This window comes from Mytilus californianus, unplaced genomic scaffold, assembly GCF_021869535.1.
Source record: "Mytilus californianus isolate M0D057914Y unplaced genomic scaffold, xbMytCali1.0.p SCAF_65, whole genome shotgun sequence".
Classification (NCBI taxonomy): Eukaryota; Metazoa; Mollusca; class Bivalvia; order Mytilida; family Mytilidae; genus Mytilus; species Mytilus californianus.
Window position 1 is genome coordinate 737280 of NW_026262718.1, and position 20069 is coordinate 757348.

Below are 20069 nucleotides of genomic sequence, written 5' to 3' on the forward strand. Positions count from 1 at the left end.
GATAACTTTTCAATCTTGTATTCTTAATATCTTTATGTCTGTAAAAATTATGTTAATAGTATTCCGAACTGAGCGTACAATGAGTGGTTTCAAATACACTCGTCATAGATACCAGGCTGAAACAAAATACGCCAGACGTACGTTTAGTCTTCAAATGACTCATCAGTGACGATCGAATAAAAAATAATAAACAGTCCAAAACAAAATGATAGATATTGCATGTGTAATCTTCAAAAACGTTTTTTGTCTTGTTTTTAAAACCATCTCATATTATCCATTTAAAATATGGCATGCGAACATCTTTATGTCATGCTGATATCAATTTGAAAGTAATATCCGCTAGCAAAAGAACAATGGCTGTATGGGCCACTGATTCATTGGGACACACAATGGACGGTCCAACAGCTGTTGCAATTACCAAGTGAATTATCAATATCCTAGTTCTGCAAAAGCACTGGCCTTATGACTAGTATCAAACTTAATGCTGTTATTGTTTCGTTATATACAGCGGCATAAATTTTTATGATAATAATGTTGATGTGAATCCGAGCTGCAACGCCAGACATTTCAAGTAATTTTGAAGAGTGCATTTAAAAAATGACATCAAATCAAATATTTGTCCCACAGGGAACATTTACAACAACAATTATAATTAAATACAGACAAATTATAAGCAACAAACAGGATTTTTATAGTATTTTATAAGGTAACAGTTAATGTTAAATAAATAAATATAATAACATTATCATTATAAAAGATTTATACCATCATAAATTACTTACCAGTTTATATTAAATGAAACCTGAAGTAAATGTCAAACATTGTGCAAAAGACAACTAGTGACCTGTATTATAGTTCTTCTCGTATCTAATATCGATGAGCCACTTTTATATTTTTTCATAACATCTTTATTAGCTGATATATAGTTCATCTGCAGGAGACATCAAGAGACGATGCTTCATGATATACTGTTGCAATATGCAGCAACAGCAATCCTTCCCGGGTAATATGCTGACAAATCAAACAGGATATAATAAAACGATATAAAATAATATTTAAATTTTCCGTTAACTTTCTTATTTTATATAAGTAAAAAAACAAGTTTTGATGTTTCTTTATTGACATCTATATGAAATGGTATTTGATAATTGTTTACCTGCAAGAGACACCAAGGGAGGACAGCTCTATGATATACTGTTGATTGCGATAGGCAGCAAGAGCTATCTTCCTCGTGCCATAAAGCTTATCTGACAATAAAATCTGTTTAATTTAACAATAAATTCTCAAAAAATAATGACAATAGCTCCTAATTTTGCCTCCATAGAGAAAAGTAGGCTCAATAGTATGATCAAAACATGTATGCTTGTTTTTAAGCTATAATTTTTGCAAAGATAAGAAACATCTTCCCAGTTTGAAATATACTTTGATACCTTTCTTTTACAATTCATTTTGCGCATAAGCGAAGTTGCCTGAAGCACTACTATGGGCATCTATATATGTACAATGCTGTATACATTCCAACTCATATTCTTTTTATGTAACTTTGAGGCAGAGATGTCTGCCGATCTTGTTGAAAATCACAAGTTTATGGTTATAAAGATTAGGAGTATTAATTTAAGAGTAGGCTCAATAGTTTGATCAAAACATGTATGCTATGGCGTTGTCAGTTTATTTACTAATGATGAATTTGGATGTCTCTTTGTTTTCTTTCGCCTCGCTTTTAAGACAACAATCTTAACTATTTTTCCATGATATCAAGTTTTGACAGAAGATAATTAGCATTGGTAGACAATGAAATAATATCATCAGCATACATCGAGCCATACATTGGCCGCCATATCTATTGCTATGTGTATATGTCGTGTAATCAAATTAAGAAATGCGTGTTACTGTGATTCATGAATGAAATGTTGAACTGATAACGCAATTTAACAATCAAGCCTTAAATTCCATTTATACTAAATTCCTTATTCTTAGGTTATTTATTTGTATAACCCATCATTGGAGCACACATTCCAATAATTTCAATTATTCTTATAACAATTTATACAATTTCACGTGCAATAAAATATAACGAATAATTTCGACTGCTGTTTAATATCAATCTTCAAATTATTTATATTACAAATTATTTACAAAGTACATGTTGGACAAATAAACTTTTGCTTACAGCACTAGATACAAATTTTAGCTCTTTTAACAAAACAAAATTAAATTCCTTTTTTACAACGACATAACCTATAAAAAGTACCCCACGGATTGACTGCGGTATAAACATATTTTCCACGGACCTCTCCTGTCACACAGTTCTACCAATACTGTTGAGTAAAATCTGGTGATTTGTGTTGTTATAGTATCACGCTTGTTATGTAGAATTTGAATTGTTTTACTGTTCTGACATGTATAGTTTATTCTTTATATACTGAAACTGACTCTTAGTTTAAGAATGACAGGTGGATCGCTCGTCTCTTCTCCTTTTTCGAAATGAAAATTCTTTATTATTGTGTATGCTTATTGTTTGCGATTTTCTTTAAAGAATTAAGCAATGCATTACAATTGACAATGCCAAGAACAAAGATATATTAATAAGCATGAAAATCTACTATTCTTTAGTTTATGCTCAGTTATTCAAAAAGTTAGTGATCGCCTAGTTTATAAATTCTTTCTTTGTCTCTTTCTGGTAGGTAATCCTCATGTGATACATTTATTTTATATATGACTGCCTATTTATGTGTTTTAATTCAAGACATGTTTAGGAAAATGTCAAAATATTGAAAATGTTTAGGATTAAGATTAAGACATGTTTTGCTTTAGATGCTTGATATAATAGGTAATCATGCTTAGCACAGAAACACGTTTTAAGCGCAATGTTTAGTGTCCAAAAATGTTACATTTTTTAATGCTATGTTTAGACATTCAACGTTTTCCTTAGCACGAAAGATTCGCAACATGTTTAATATCAAAGCACAATTTTTAGGGTGTACATATGTGTACGTACATGTACATGACGATGTGAGGCTAGACATAAAGTTTTTTTCCGTCTTGGGGAAGGCTATCTTCAGTTCTTGCGGACAGGCATATTTATTTCAAAACCAAATGCAATATATATATACTGAATCACACCATCTAAGAATGACACGTTCTTTTAAGTGTTGACAGGACTAACCGAATATACATCATAATTGGAATTGGACTAGGCCTATCAACAGAGATCAATGATCATACTCATTGACCCTTAATTGGTTCAATTAGTTATCGAACCTGTGGTAAAAGCTCTTAATAATCATTGCATGTCAATACAAAGTATACTGAATCAGTAATTGTGCACCATACCCCTGTTTGACAATATCTGTCTACGGTCTTTATGTCTCCTTAACAAATTATTAATCTTAAGACAATTATATACTATCTGCCAGCCTTGTGTATATCACAAAAAGAACATTACACACTTATAAGAGATGAAATGAGTGAATTATCAAATAACAGATATCGCTATTTTCAAACGGATCCACCAAACACTTTTGTAAAATAGGGAAAATATTTCGATTTTTTCAATTAGGCAATGATAACATTATTTATTTTAAAAAGATAAAGATCACTGAAATTTCAGCCATAAAATATAACTCTGATATTAATTGCACTTTTTGTTGTTGTAGATTATCAATGTAAACCAGAAACTGTAATAGCACACATAACTCTTTGTTCAAAGATTCAAATGTCAAGGTAGATATATATATTTTTATTCTAAATTCGTAAAACATTATGTATGTATTTCTTTTTTATTGTAAACCAACATCCATGATAAAGATAGATAATAATTATTAAGAATTTGACAAATAGTTTTTCTATTGACTTGCATGGCAAGAGTTAAAATGAAATCAATGTTTGATGTACAATTGTTATAAAAGTTCCAGTTTATATATGTAGAGGTACAAAATTATAGCAATGTTACCCTAGAGAGTCATCCTTTTGTTAATCAATCTGATAAAACACAAATTGTTCAGCATACAATTTAGTTCTATTTCTAAAATGCATCGTGAATTTAAGTAGGTTTGATCTATTTCGATAGTACGGTTTCAACTTTTTTTCTGACTTAGAGTCCTTAATCTACAAAAAGTAATAATGTTTTCAATAATATTTCACTTTCTGTTATGATACCATTTAGAGTTTGTTCCTTGCAGAAAGTAACATGGTGGACTACTTCTAATGAATTCGGGTACATACATATCTCAATTAATTCAAAAGAAAATGTTGTTTTTTATAAATCTGTTATTAAAGCTTTGAAGGTAATCATACGTATGTTATGTGTCATAACATAAATGACAAATTTTAAATAACACAAAATCTCAATTCTTGAAATAATTATCAGTATATAAATAGATATAGTATGCAACATAACAAACTAGGATTCCATGAGTCACAAATGAAAAACACTGATAAAACCCAAGAAAACATGTTACAACTTTATATACTACATATAACATGTATGTATAAAATAATTTCAAAGAATCAGTCCACACTTTCTTCTATAATCCAAATCGAGGACACGAACCTCGATCCCCCGCAATAAAAACTGGTATACTAAAAAGTATATATAGTAAACCCTCTTAAGAAATAATAAAAAGAAATAAAGAATATCAATAATTCACTCAATTTCAGTCAGAGATTCAGAGTAAATCAGCACCTCAATTATGATGCATACTACTAGTTTTTAATCGTGAATTTATAAGACATAATTCTAATTTCAAAATGGATTTAAAACCAGTTTACACTTTAATTAAATGTATTACACAAGAGCCAAAGTATAAGCTATCAAGTTAAATAAAACGTGTTGAGTCCAGTAGTGGACAAGTGTAATCAGTCAACTGAATATAAGTTATTAATTGACATCCTTATTGTATTATAAACACTTTTCCCAAATGCAATGTATTAACATCTGTAAGGGAGGTAGCCAGCTGTTTAAGTACACTGAATGATGAAAATTACAAGGTCTTGGTAATATTGGCGATAAAATAAAAATACTATCTGGATAACAAACCATTTATTAATGTAATATATCACACACATACTTTTCCTACTGACCAGCATTTATATTAAATAAATCATTTATACCTACAAAATTATATTTTTACAATGATGCCAAAATAATACCCTATTCCTCAATGTCCTCAATTTCATGAGGAAAACTCAAATCTATGATAACTCTCCTTTCTTCAGAGTTTGCTTCTGTCACAGAGTTCAGAAGAGAAATGACCAAATGATCTTTAAATCGGTAAGATGTGAATGGACCATGAGCTGCATCGTAACCTACTTTTTATGTATACACAGATGGTATAGGTATAGGTCACTTTTTTAAAAGTCAAATATATCAATGGGGTACAATTTCAAGGAGGTGATTTAAAAATTGGTAGAAATGCATCTGATAATGTGTCATAAGTATTCAGTTGTATTTCAGATAGATGGCAAATACATAAATTGGTTATGAAATCATTATGAAATATATGTATAGTTAGGAATTTTCGAATAATTCAGGACATGATTTTGGATGGTTTTTTAACTCCATCAGGACATCTGTACGTAATTTTTATATTTAGGTCTCACTTGGTGTCATATTAATATTAGTATTTTTTTTTTTATTTTTTTTTTTTTAACATGACTAATATTTTATTGCACACTATTGCTGTTAATAATATACTTAGTGTACAGTATTAATAATGTTACAGTTTAACTGGAACCAAAATGTCATAATATCTGAAAATGAAAAATGCAACTAATAAATCTGCACAAAATAAAAATAAAAATCATATCTTTTTTCCTAATGAATCACATAAAAACTTTAATAATGTTTATACTGCGAAGCACTCCGTACCTTTGTAGAAATGTTAAACAGGTGACTACTGATATTTCCGATTTGGTTTTGTTGTCTCTGTCCTTGACAACAGATCTACTACCGCCCCTCTAGCCTTTTAACACGTGTGTTCTGTTCCTTCTTAAGATGTCATTTCATTTCTTCTAAGAGTTTCACTTTAACATCCAGATCCTCATCTGAATCGTGGAATTTTTCATTGAATACTTTCGTATAAACAAATTAAAGTTTCTAGAAGTAACATTTCTATTTTCAAACTTCTGCGAGATGTCAATCGTTTATTGACAAGAGATGTTTCTTAAGCGAAGTTTGTAAAATTGCAGCGGCTTCATTTAATTTATAGGTCCGATATCAAATCTAGCAAAGCATCTTCCTCTTCATGAAATAATTAGTCTGTGGAATTTTTTTTTAAATACGTATTATACCACCTGTTTCAGAGGTTCCAAATTCATTATTGTTTTTATTTTCTATCGTTACAAATTTACTTATATACTTATAAGGAAAATAATTTAAACACGCGCTACGATTTGTTGAAATAATAAAGAAATAACGAAATGTTCATTAACACAATTATCAACCAAATTAGTTTCAACTGCAGAACGAGACAACATTTTTCAAAATAGACATAAGCATTTAAAGGAATTAGAACGCCTGACTACCTGTTGTTCTGAAAGTGTTATTACAGATGAGTTATACTATTTATCTGAAAATTAGTCCAATAAAATTCATTGTTCCATTTGAGACCAATTAGAAAAGTTTTTAATGAACTAGTATGAAAGGCAGTCCAAACAAAGGAAATCCATAATGCAGGCGTCAAACTGTCACGAAATTGACACCAGATGGCCAAACGAATATCAACTCTTGAATTTCGTGCGAAGATGGTCCCGAACTTGGGTCAACAGCCAATCATCAGCAGAAGCAAGAGCGATGTCTACAGAATGGCACGCGATGGCACCAGTACAACTCACGAAGGCAACACAAAGATGTATATTTCTATTACGATATTTATTCACAGGACACAAGATAGCAACACGATGGCTATACGATGTCGTATTGAGAGTACGATGCATTCGAACATGGTCATGAAGGCGTCACGAGATCTCCCGATGGTATAAAACCTTCGACCGACTGTGGGGCATTTAATTTAATTACTGAATTTTTTGGAACTGTAGCCTTATCTTAATTTCTATAGTAAAGTTATTTTCAATCAAATTTCTGAAATTAAACTCAATACACATTTTGCTTAAAGTTTCAATGCAATATTTGAAAAAGTTTGTTCATCATCACAATGCTAGTGTCTATATATTGAATTTACTCGGAACTTGTGTGCCTGAATACCAAAGGCATTATCCACTACACGCCTGGCTCTAGAGAGTCTATAGTTAAATATTATTTCATGGTACTCCATTTTTCTGATGGAAACAGGTTCATCAGGCGCTTGTTGATCCAAGAAGCATTGTCCTCTGCTATGTAGTATGGGAGCGTCATCACCAGCTGGTAGAAATTTCTCTTCAGGGAGGATGAATATGCTATTCGGACTTCAGTTCTGAATATTATAAATACTGGCATCGTTGCTGGAACTATCATAGCCGACACCAATCCATAAAAAAAGTGTAGTCTGCATCAACAAGGGCTATCAGAACCATTGGGAAGAAGCCATCGCAGTTTCTGTACACAGAACCAGTATTATAAGGACAGGTGACCGCCACATGCTTTTCATCCAGAGCACAACAGCAGTGTGTCAATCTCCACTTCTTCTCCAACTTCTCAGCAATGGCGGTCCACTCCTCAGTTGTAGTAGTTCATTGGATGACCTCAACGGCAAACTCGGATTCAGTAGCATCGTAGAGGATGCTTGTGTTTAGAGCCACCCTGAAGTTGAAGGATGGGTTTGAATAATTGTCACCGCAGGCCAGATGTCGTACAGCTTGAGGAGAGGAGGTACAAAGTGAAATAAGACACTTTTTACCAGTTAGAGGAGTTGCTGGGCCTGTAAGAGTTGTTCATCATTTTGTTTGACATGCATTAAAAGAAGCAATGCTGCTGTCTTCTTTTTCTTGATTGTCTCATCATCAAAGTATGCCATTCTGCAGGAACTGAATTGTGATTAATTGTGATTGAAGCTTTGGGAGTTGCTCAGGATTATCTACGGAAGATGCTCTTAGGCTAGCATATTTTATATGTTTACGTTACCATGACACATGTGAAACTCTTGAGCTTCTCAAATTTGGCTGTGTTCGCCGACACCGTGGTCCTATCTCGATGTCATTGTACTATATAATACGATGGCTACATGACAGCATTGCAAGGGCTTCATGTAGTGGTGTGGCTTTCTTAAGACAACCGAGCAGATTTTTGTATTGTATTCTTGAGGCAAAAAATGCCTGATGACATCGATGATCACACGAGGTAAAGACGAAGATGACACGATTCCCTCACGATAAAGTCACTGGACCATGCCCATGGGAGTAGGCCTCGAAATATTCACCAAACTGATATATAGTAACCTCATACATAATATCATTGATATATCACAAGTAGATCCTATCAAACTTACTTAAGCAGAAAACTTAACATTGAAAATTGCTAATTAATTCAAAGTCACTGGACCATGTCCTAGGGAGCAGGGCTTCAAAATAGCCATCAAACTGATATGTACTGATAGTAATGCGACTTCACATAAAATATCATTGAGCTATCACAAGTAGATCCTATCAAACAAACATCAGCAGATAATTTAACATTAAAATTGCTTATTAATTCAAAGTCACTGGACCATGTCCAATGGGACAGGGCCTCAAAGTAGTCGTCAAACTGATATGTACTGATAGTAATGCAACTTTATATTAAATATCAATGATCTTTCACAAGTAGTTCCTATAAAACTAACTTAAGCAGAAAACTTAATAATTGGTAACGCCGTCGCCGGATCCGTCGCAAAAGTCGTCGCCGGAAAAGCAATCCCTATGTCTCGTTTTCCAAGACAAAAACTGCCAAAAGATTGGAAAGCCAACTGCACATCCATTGAGGCATTTTAATGAGTAGTCGGGTGACTAATGAGTTGGAGCTGTTGAAAAGAGGATTAAGCACTGAAATTCCCAATCAGAAGAAATATAAGGTATGGGAACAAATTGCTGAGAAAGTGAATGCTTTATGTGTCTGCTTCAAACCTGAAGCAGAAGTCCGAAATAAATATAGAAACATGTGCCGCTTACATACTGTGTCAGTGTAGTTAAGTGAAAGTTCTTCTTTACTTCATGAAAAAATATGGCCGATTACGTGTGACGTTGTGAGTGAAGGTTTACTCATATTGATCGATTTGGATGTGTTTGTGGTCTTATTTCAACTTAATTCTATTGTGATTTGTACCAAAAATGAGCATTTGTGACATTACTAGATCAAATGGGTAGAAACAAGAGGAACAGGAGTAATAATATAAAAACAGGTTTGACTCTACCAAACAAAACACAAATAAATATGGCCTCAACCTATCATCAACAACAACAAAGCTTTCCAATGTTCTGCACCAAGCTCACGACACGTTATACACTAGTACACCATTGAACTCTCACATAACGCCACTAACTAGAACATTTCAACCAAATTCTCACAACCCTGGGAACCATATGAATCAGACCTTTCAATGTCCGAACCCACAGATACAAAAGGCAGCGCATTGTACTTCTAATCCTGGCTATAACCTTCCACCATTACCTTTATTTCCAACATTACCGTTATCACAAACTGGTAGTGTTCATTCAAATACAACCATGGAATTGTTGTTTCCAACAGTTAACATTATGAACCAAAAATTAGAACGAATAGACTTTGTAGTATGTAATAAACACTCAAAATGAGATAAAAACTTGATGAAAGGTTCAATAACATTGAGACGAAAATTTCAAACTTACACCAGGAAATGGACTTTATAAAGAAAACTCAAAATGAGCATGCACAAGTTCTGGGAAATGTTGAAAAGCACCATTTCGAAATTGCTGACAGAATGAGTTGGTAGAAAATTGCATCGAAGAAATCAACTGATAGAAAACTGAAAGAAGATTATCTAAAATTACAGTCACTCGATGAAATCCAACCTTACATTCGAGAGTATTATACAAACTGACGAGGAGGAAGATACGGAAACTACTCTTTAAAACGTTATTAAAACAGAACTTGATATTCCTGAGGCAGATGCAATTGATTTTCAAAACGTCCATAGATTACAACCACGGCACAAGGATATGCGTTTCTCTAATTTTTTCACCATTTTCACATTTCCCAACCGATTGTGAAAACATCGTTCTCCTCACTAGTGCAATAACTGTTCTCGGCAAATCAAATTTTCTTGACCATGCCTGATGACGTCACATACAAAGAACACAACTTTCTTCAAATCTTTGAAAAGGGAGGATTAAAATCAATAAAATAACATATTCCACCACTATAACTCGTGTATTACGATATGTCTCCACTATCTGAACAGATAATTTTTTAATTATTTAAAAAGCTCGGTAAGCCTTGCGCTTTAAATATCAAAATTTAACTGTCTCGAGTGGAGAAATATCGTAACACACTTGTTGCAGTGGTGGAAGATATTTCTCGGACTATTTATGACATATTTACACTAAATCCGTTGGATGTGTACTGATTGGTTCTTAAGTCTGGGAGAAAATGATTTATCTATTACTTGTAATTGGCTTTGAACCAGCTTTCAGTAACTGCGGGTGCTCTTATTTCGGTGATTTCTATTTATTGTTTTTATGCTAGTTGTTAGTCGTACCGAGTTAATTTTAGTTAATTGCAACTCATTTTTACAGTTCTTATGTGGCATTTGCAGATCAACACATTAAGTAAATATATAGTTCTTAAAGACTACATACATATTAGCTAGGCTAACACTACTATATTCTTTAATCAAATCTATATTCTTGCACGATGAACTCAAAGAAAATATAGGTTCGTTTTTACAAAAGTAAGAATTGTTTTATTTCTGTAAATTTTCTTTATCACATACTTCACTATTGTCTTATCGGTGGTGTCATTGCCGTAAAATTGAAGAATACATTTTAAATTACGTTTGTAGGTTATATTTCTAGATATTATAGATAATGTACCTAGTTTACTTTCCTGTCCCATAGAAAATATTGAGCTGTTTAATATTTTTATCCGCAATTCCACATAGCTCAATCTCGTAAGAACAGAGAGAAAGTATCATATTTTTCACTGAATAGTTTTGCTGTAAATGAAGTATTCCTACTTTTCCATAAGGATACACAATTTTTAACTTTATCAATTATTTTGCTACATATCGTTATATTGCATTATATATTATATCATTGTCTTCTATTTCATCACCATGGAAAATCTAATGTTTAACTGAAGTTGTGATCTATTTGATTTTATCAAATTTAGGTCTTCATATTTTAGAAGCCCCGAAAAATAAGTCTTTTGTTTTGTATTGATTTATTCTGAATCCTGAAGCTTTTTCATGTAAAGACAAACCTCGAATGAATGGCCATTGATTTTTCGTTTTTATTAAATACCTGTGAATCCTCTGCAAACATACATAATTTGAATACTATAAAGTTTTCAACCTCTTCTGGTAATTTTAAGCCTTCTATTACCATGTTACCCCTAATCGCACATTAATTTATGTCATAATTGATAATTATGTACTTATTCTTCTCATCCTGGCTTTCCGATTCTAAAGTATGGGTTCTGCTTACATGATTTACAAAAGAGAAATCATTGCTTAGGTGAGCGAGTGTGTGTACTTATTCGGCTTTCATTAAAACAGTCCCGGGAACAAGTCTGCTTTTAAGTGAACTGGGTCTTTCACAGCTTATCATACTGTATGGGTTTTGCTCATGCTTACAGGCCTTGCGGTATTTTGGCTTACATTGATGTTTCTGTTGGATAGTTGTGTAATTGGCAATCATTGCCCATCTTCTCAGTTTTTATATTCATAGTTATAACACTATAATTTTTTTCTTTTTGAATTACAGGAAAGATAACGAAATAACAGATTTACCAGGTAGTATTATAGTTATGCATGTACACTTGTATCTAAGAAATGGCAGTGGATGCACATTGTTAAAAGCCTTACAGTGATTTGTAATTTATTGTTCACATCTTTGTCCTTTACCAAAATGGATAATTGACTCATTGACAAATATGCCTCATCTCCTTTTCTTTGTATATGAATATTTTCTTGATTCTCTTATTTGTATTGTTGATTGTGTTGCACCCGACAGGCTTTATATCACAGTTTTTGTAAATTTTTTGTCTGATTTATTGAAAATAATTCATTAATTTTGTTTCTTATTCAACGGCTATGCTATTCAATATGCTTACGACCTACTCCCTATTTCATACCATCAACTCCTCAATATGCATTGCGTAATAATGACACGAAAATAATCCGGGTTCAAATGTTTATCTCAAATGTAGTGCAATAAAAACATATTTTTTGGTTTTTTTTTATAAAACACTATCAACGTTTCCTACGTCAATTTGATACCCCAGGGTATCGCTTGCCCAGTAGCCAGTACTTCGGTACTAGCTTGAAAATACGGATATTTTTTTCTTGAAATATGCTGTTTTGAAATTTTTGAAATCATTTTAAAGAAGGTAACATATCTCCCCCATGCATAGCTCTGACACAAGTAAATGATTTTTAGTCTGAAGCGGTCATTTTGATCGTAACACCATGTTCAAAGTATGTACAATAAATTATAAGGCCAATGCTCCGTGTTGAAGGCCGTACCTTGACCTATAATGGTTTACTTTTATAAATTGTTACTTGGATGGAGAGTTGTCTCATTGGCACTCATACCACATCTTCCTATATCTATGTTTAGTCTATCAGTCAATTTTCAGACTTATCAACTGTGGTGAATTTAATACGGTTCATACAATTTACTTGCAGTCAATTCAGTACTGTTCAGTAGAATTTCAGGCATTTCAGTATGGCGTTGATGTGTACAGGTAAATTGCAAATACTGAGCAGTCAGAACACATATCTAAATCGACTTCCATTGAAGACTGAACAGTACTTAATTTACCGCAGTGAATATAGTTAGGTAGATATCAAGCATTACATGTTAACTAGCGGGAAAAGTTAACGCGGCGTTCACTTATGTACACTTAATTTAAAAGCTTTGTTAACTCGGTGTTAACTGCAAAATTTCAGTAGAGAAATTGTAACGAGTCATTTACGGATTCTCGCGAGCAGTTTATGGATGGTTACGTGATGTGATGTTGCGAGCGGTTTTCGGTAATTTCGGGAAAATCAATCCGTGGACAATCGTGAAAAGATTTTTGACATGTCAAACAATTTGCCTCTTCATGCACGGATCCTTAAGGTAGGTCGGGTGTCTCCTTCTGATCATCCCTACTGGGTAAGTTGCAAAATGCTTTTTTGGTTTAAAGTTAATTTACCTTTTAAAATCAAGGGCAGATAATTATACTGAATTTGATAGGAAAATCTGTGGGTTTTTTTATTTTTCAAGAAAAAAAAGCACGTGACCTCCTATTTGTATTAGATATGTTGTAAGTATCCATGTAATTCTTTCATTGAATTTTATCCAATTCTATTGTTTAATGTATTGTTTTGATATATTATGTAAAACCTGTCTGTAAGTGAGAACCGCATATGGATACTCTTTTTCTTTTTATTTTAAAGTGTGGTTTGGGATTACCTCATTTTTCAGTTAATATTGATATTACTATAGTATATAAGACATTTTATTAAGATAGGTTAAGCGTCATACAGATTGAATATTTTATTTTGTTAAGTGAGCATCAATTATTCAATCAAATATTTTTTTTCTTCTGAAGTTCTAATATTATCCTTGTGTTTTTGTTGTTATTTGTTGGCTGTTTTTATACTTTTTTGTAATAGGCTCACCTTTTATCATGGTATTATTTGGGACCAGAAAACTGTAAAATTGGGCCTGTTGTATAAAGTCACATTTCATAAAGGCTTGTAAAGGTGAATTTTTCTGGGGTTTGACGTATGAAATGTTAATCTTGGTATCTATGATGAGTTTATTATCAAAAGTTTTAGTACATGTGAACCTTCGACCAAACCGTCATTTTTGTGTGGAAAAATTGTGACTTAGCATTTTGAATATAAATGACACATAGATTGCTTAAACAAGTATCTTATCTGGGCTAATTATGTGGAGTGTGAAAACATTTCTGTTTGTACCAATAAGTTAACCCAAAAATAGCAGAATACTTGCTGGAAAGCATTAAAAGAGAAACAGTTGTGATAAACAAAAGGCAGGAGACAAAAAAAAACCACAAAGAACACAAAAAAGAACCAACAACATTAAGACATTTATACTTACTGGTAGGCCAAATCCTAAAAAAATATTTAAGTATTATATATATTAATTTGTGTGTATAAACACAATTCTTCTATGATGTTCTTCAAACGCTTTTAGTACACACTCGTGGTAATATATGTATATATTGTATGTCAGCTGACCGGCAACGTCATGATTTGTTTGGGCTGTTCCGATCATACTCCCACGTCATATGCTTTTTATGAATGAGCTACCCGACGTCAATCGGTATAAATGACGTCATTGAACGATGTAGTAAGAATATAAGCATTTCACGAGGTAAATGCACGGCTGTGAAACTGAAAGTCATCAAGACAAGGAAACATAAACTAACAATGAAAAAATTTGTTAAAAGGCCTTTTGTTTACATATAAGTAGGATTATCATTTAAATTCATCCAAACCTATCTACGTACGTTTTTGTAAATAGTTTAAGCATGTTAATAGTTCAGTTTTCTCCGTTCTTTGACTTAAATATTAATAGTTTGTTTAATTACGGGAACGGCAAATGTTTGCCTTCAACTAGAGCGCTTCAATCCAAAAGATTAGCTTTATTGGTCCTATAAGAATAGAAATAATTCATGAAGGCTTGAATGTATACTGATTTTACCATGGGGTTGCCCTTTCTGTCGATATATTACCCCTCGCTATCGCTCGTGGTAAAAAATTAGCATAAAGGGCCAACCCGTGGTAAAATTTTCAAAGGAATGATTTCAACTGCAACAGTTGGAACTCTTGGTTTAATAGCTTCCTTGTACGCAGCAACCCTCTATCAAGGAAATCATGATAGGAAATGCAAGGTCTGAAAAAAAAGTAAAATAGCAAAAATACCGAACTCCAAGGAAAATTCAAAACGGTTTTTATAAAATGGCTAAATCAAAAGCTCAAACACGTTAAACGAATGGAAAACAACTGTCATATTCCTGACTTGGTATAGGCATTTCCTTATGTAGGTAATGGTAGATTAAAACCTGATTGTATAGCTAGCTAAACCTCTCACTTGTATGAAAGTTGCATAGAATTCCGTTATATTGACAACAATGTGTGAAAAAACTAAAATAACACAAATACCGAACTCTGAGCAAAATAAATAGACATAATAGGTAAAAATGACAAAAATTGGGGTACAGCAGTCAACATTGTAATATAATCTTATTCACTATAAAAACAAATAACTATTTCAACAAAGAAAAACAAAATGGCATATAGACACTCTAAAGAAAAAGTACATAAGCAAAAATGAAAGACAAAAATACACAATTGACCATAGCACAATAACACGGGATGTATAAGTACTGAACTACGCCAAAAGTATATTACCAAAAATGGAGTAAACAGTAAAGGTTATAAATGTACATGGACAAATAAAAAGAACACTATAACACGTAATTAAGATGATAAACAACGTCAGTACCTAGAATCTGTACTTCAAGACCATCATGTATTATTTGTGAAGTTGATACGGAATATTTACCAACAAGGTCTTAGTATCTTTCAATGAAATCTTTTAGAAAAAGGACCAGACGTTCTTTGATAACTTTGTCCTATCAACTTTCTTCCTAGACACTGGTGACGTTTTATAAAGTCCGAGTAGCAGCTGCAAGCTCTTGAATACCGAATGAGTTGGTAAATGTATATCCCATATGCAGGTGAAGTTGGTATATTGCTGCTAAGGTGGGGGAAATTTATAATTTCAAAATTAACATCGTCTCGTTTGTCAAAGATTCTGGTACTGAGATGACCGCTTATGTCAAATTCGAGGTATAAGTCTAAAAATGATGCAGAGGAAGCCGTTTCTGTTGTTTCTTTAATTTCAAGTTCTGGATGATATATTAATGGAACCAATCAGAAAAGTTTGGATTGTTAATAGAAAGAACATCATGAATATATCTGAATGTGAAATAAAATGATCTGGCTTCTTTGATCTTTTTGTTTTTGACATGTGTCTAAAGGAACTCCGACTCATATGAAAATAAGAAGAGGTCGGCAAGAAGAGGCGCACAGTTCGTTTCAATATGAATGCCGACAATTTGTTGACAAATTCTACATCCATTTCATCAAATATGTTCTCAATAAGAAACTCCAGCATACTTGATCACTTGTTCCTCTGTGTAGCTTGTTTGCATTTTTGTTCACTTTTAACAAAAGCAAAATATGCCGTATGATATCCCAAAGCAATATATTTATAGCGTATGGTACCATTTTTATATTGAAAAGCATTGTGGATTCTTTCTTTTAGACGATTTTTCAATTTCACATGGGGAATGGTGGTATATAGGGTTGAAAAATCAAAAGTTTTGATAGAATTAATTTCAGAGAAAGATCGAGATTTAAATTATCAAGAAGTTCTTCATAGTTTTTTTAGAATCCACATATTAATACCACTACGCAAGTAAACAGTTTCAAAGTAAATCAGAAGACCCGCTGTCACTGCGGACGGATTTTTTGTCAAACTAATAGACAATTCCTTTGTAGAAAATGCAGATGAACCGGCAATGTACCATTGTTTCTACGGAATTTTTGAAAACTTAAGTAACAAATAGAGTTTTAGGTAAGCCAAAGTTTCATTCTTGTCAAATGAAATATTTGTGTATGTGGGATTACCTGAGTGCTCATTTATTCATTATATTTTTTACAAGACACTCGTAGTAGTACGATTTAAATACAAAGACAATATTATGTGAAGCTTTGTCCGCAGGAACAACAACATATTACCAGTGAAGAGATGATAGACATTTCACAGCTTCTTTGTCTCTGAAAATGGACTTTGGTCGATCAATCACACAGTTTTTCAACTTATGAATTCGACGTTTTATCTGATACCTGATTGTTTTGACCCATTCTGACAAAGTGTCCAGTTAAACTTCTCCTCGTTTTGCCAATGATGATGCTTTGGCGTAGTCCTCAATGGAATCCATAATGATTTTTAAGTTATGGTTCTATTTGATGTGTTGGGGTTCTCTAAACTTAGGACCATGAGATATCACCTTTCGGAGATGTTCATATTGAATTATGTTTAGTTCCCCAGTAATAACATAGGCAAATGGACTATAAATATAAGGTGATTTGGAACAGTCACATGTCAGAGGTATTTTTAGGTATTCTTCTAAATCAAAGTTCTGCAATGCTTACTTATAGTAAAATACTTTAGGTGCAGTTTTAGATGTTACTTTTTTGTGATGAAGAACGTTGCTGATGTTGATAGCATCAATTCCTTTAAACTGAACTGGAAGGAATTTCCTCTTTTCACCGTGTAAAGGTATCGATCTTACTGTTTAAAAAACTGAAAAGAGCTACATCACAAATTATATTTTTCTATTTCACATGGGGAATGGTGGTATACAGGGTTGAAAAATCAAAAGTTTTGATAGAACTAATTTCAGAGAAAGATCGAGATTTAAATTATCAAGAAGTTCTTCATAGTTTTTTTAGAATCCACATATTAATACCACTACGCAAGTTAACAGTTTTTAATAACATAAGCAACACGACGGGTGCCACATGTGGAGCAGGATCTGCTTACCCTTCCGGAGATCACCCCCAGTTTTTGGTGGGGTTTGTGTTGCTTAGTCTTTAGTTTTCTATGTTGTGCCATCTGTACTATTATTTGTCTGTGTGTCTTTTGATTTTTTGCCATGGCGTTGTCAGTTTGTTTTCGATCTATGCGTTTGACTGTCCCTCTGGTATCTTTCGTCCCTCTTTTATACTGACCCGTCTGTATATTGGAGAAACTTTATAGGCATTAGCCATAATACAATGTTTATCACCATAATGCATGAATCTTACAATAATTGCGTCAGGGCTGTTTGTACCAAAAACTAGAGGTTTCGACAAAATCCTGTGTGTGCATTTACAAACGGAACAAAAAACTTATCAAGCACTTCCCAAACTATCTCGTTTTGTATTTGCTCAATTCCAATTGCTCATTTTTTTCTGTTTCTATACAATTAAGCTGGGATTCTAAGTGTCCTACAACACTCTCGAGCTCATTGTGGTCTTGCCTCTTTTTTTCTTCTTCGTTTTTGTGATATTCAAGTCAGATTTTACTTGTCACACCTCTGACTTAAAGTCACCAATTAGCTGAGTCAAATGTTTTTCCACCGAGTCATATTGTAGAGGAGAAATTGGTTACCTTAGTATCTATTCCCATTATGATTGTTTTAAGATCTGCGAGATCTTCTTTAGTCACCATCGCTCAACGATACAATGGTATCATTCAATCAATCAACACCAGTGTAATATACATGTACTAGTCTTAGATATTTAAACTTTTTTTACTTACACAATAATCTGAGTTGAAACCATTCTCGTTTTATATAGTGTTTAAACTATTTAACCATCATTCCATTTGTAACAGTACAATCACATTTTATGTGGATATATTTGATAAGACTGTCGTACAAGTGAGAGGTTTAGCGCTATAAAACCAGGTTCAATCCACCATTTTCTACATTTGAAAATGCCTGTACCAAGTCAGGAATATGACAGTTGTTGTCCATTCGTTTGATGTGTTTTGTCATTTGATTTTGCCATGTGATTAGGGACTTTCCGATTGAATTTTCCTCGGAGTTCAGTATTTTTGTGATTTTACTTTTTATGATTAATTACTCTTTTTTGTTAGCTTAGAATTTTCATGGGCGCCGCCAAAACAGGGGCGATAACATATTCATACCGGTGAGTTATTTTCTGATGCTTGCGATTGACTACGAGTTGGCGATCTGTAAGGACTCGTAAGACAAATCCGTGTTTGTGAAGGGAGCATTAAAGGCACAACTTTTGGTTTTTAATGCTCTTCAACTTCGTATTTGATTTGGCGTTCCAATTTGTTAATTCGAGCATCACTGATGAATCTTTATCTAGACGAAACGCGCGTCTTGCGGACAAAATTATAAGCCTAGTGTCTTTGACATGTTGTTACTACTACATGTATTTGTTTTAATTTTACATGAAAAGGACATTTTTATTGTAAGGCTTGTTATGTGTCCCTTTCACATACAAGGATTTTTCGACCGAGTCTTTAAGGATCACCAACTCGTAGTCAATCGCAAGCATCCGTAAATGACTCAAAGATGTCAAAAACCTTCTTACAAATGTCCATAGATTCATTTTACCGTTAATAACTCGTGACAATCTGAAAGTATCGTAAACCGCTCGGAAGCCGCTCGCAACAACACGTAACCATACGTACACTGCTCGCAAGAATCCGTAAATGACCTGTAACGATTTGTTTTTATGATTGTCATGGCTACATTACGATTTGTTTATGGATTATTTACGGATTATTATGAGTGCTGACGTGTTATTTACGATTTCTTTTGGGTCGTGTAACAATAAACGTCTTTACGGATAGTTACGAATTATTACGAACACTTTACGTGTAGTTACGAGGAGTATTTAACGAACAGATACGTCTACTTTGTGTATTCTTACGCACTGGTGACGTTTTGGAAAAAGGTATAAATAAAGGCAACAGTAGTATACCGCTGTTCAATAGTCATAAGTCGAATAGACGAAAACAAATCTGCAAAATCGTTAATTCTCGTAAAGACATTTATACTGTACTGTTTGTTTTACATTGACATAAAACGGACACTCATATTGTACGGTTTGTTTAATTTGACGTAAAAATGACACATACTCTGTACATTTTTTTTTAAATGTTGACATAAAAAGAGCATGTATACTGTACGGTTTGTATTAATTTGACATTTAAAAGTACATTTTTACTACTGCAAGGTTTGTTAAATATTACATGAATAGGACACATCTATTGTCAGGTTGCAATTGTTTAGGTTGGACATGACTAAGACAACCTACACTGTAAGGTTTCAAATCGATTTATTTTGACATGTT

General features: G+C 33.0%; 1 protein-coding gene across 1 annotated transcript in view; it reads left to right on the plus strand.

Moving 5' to 3' along the window:
• Positions 1-3660: 3660 nt before the first annotated feature.
• The window catches only part of LOC127707338 (uncharacterized), a 43126-nt gene continuing 26717 nt past the window's right edge, over positions 3661-20069 (plus strand). The window contains exons 1-2 of the mRNA XM_052211851.1: positions 3661-3723; positions 11872-11900. Of these exons, the coding sequence (XP_052067811.1) occupies positions 3716-3723; positions 11872-11900 (37 nt within the window). The 5' untranslated portion in view covers positions 3661-3715. The remainder of the gene's footprint in view (positions 3724-11871; positions 11901-20069) is intronic.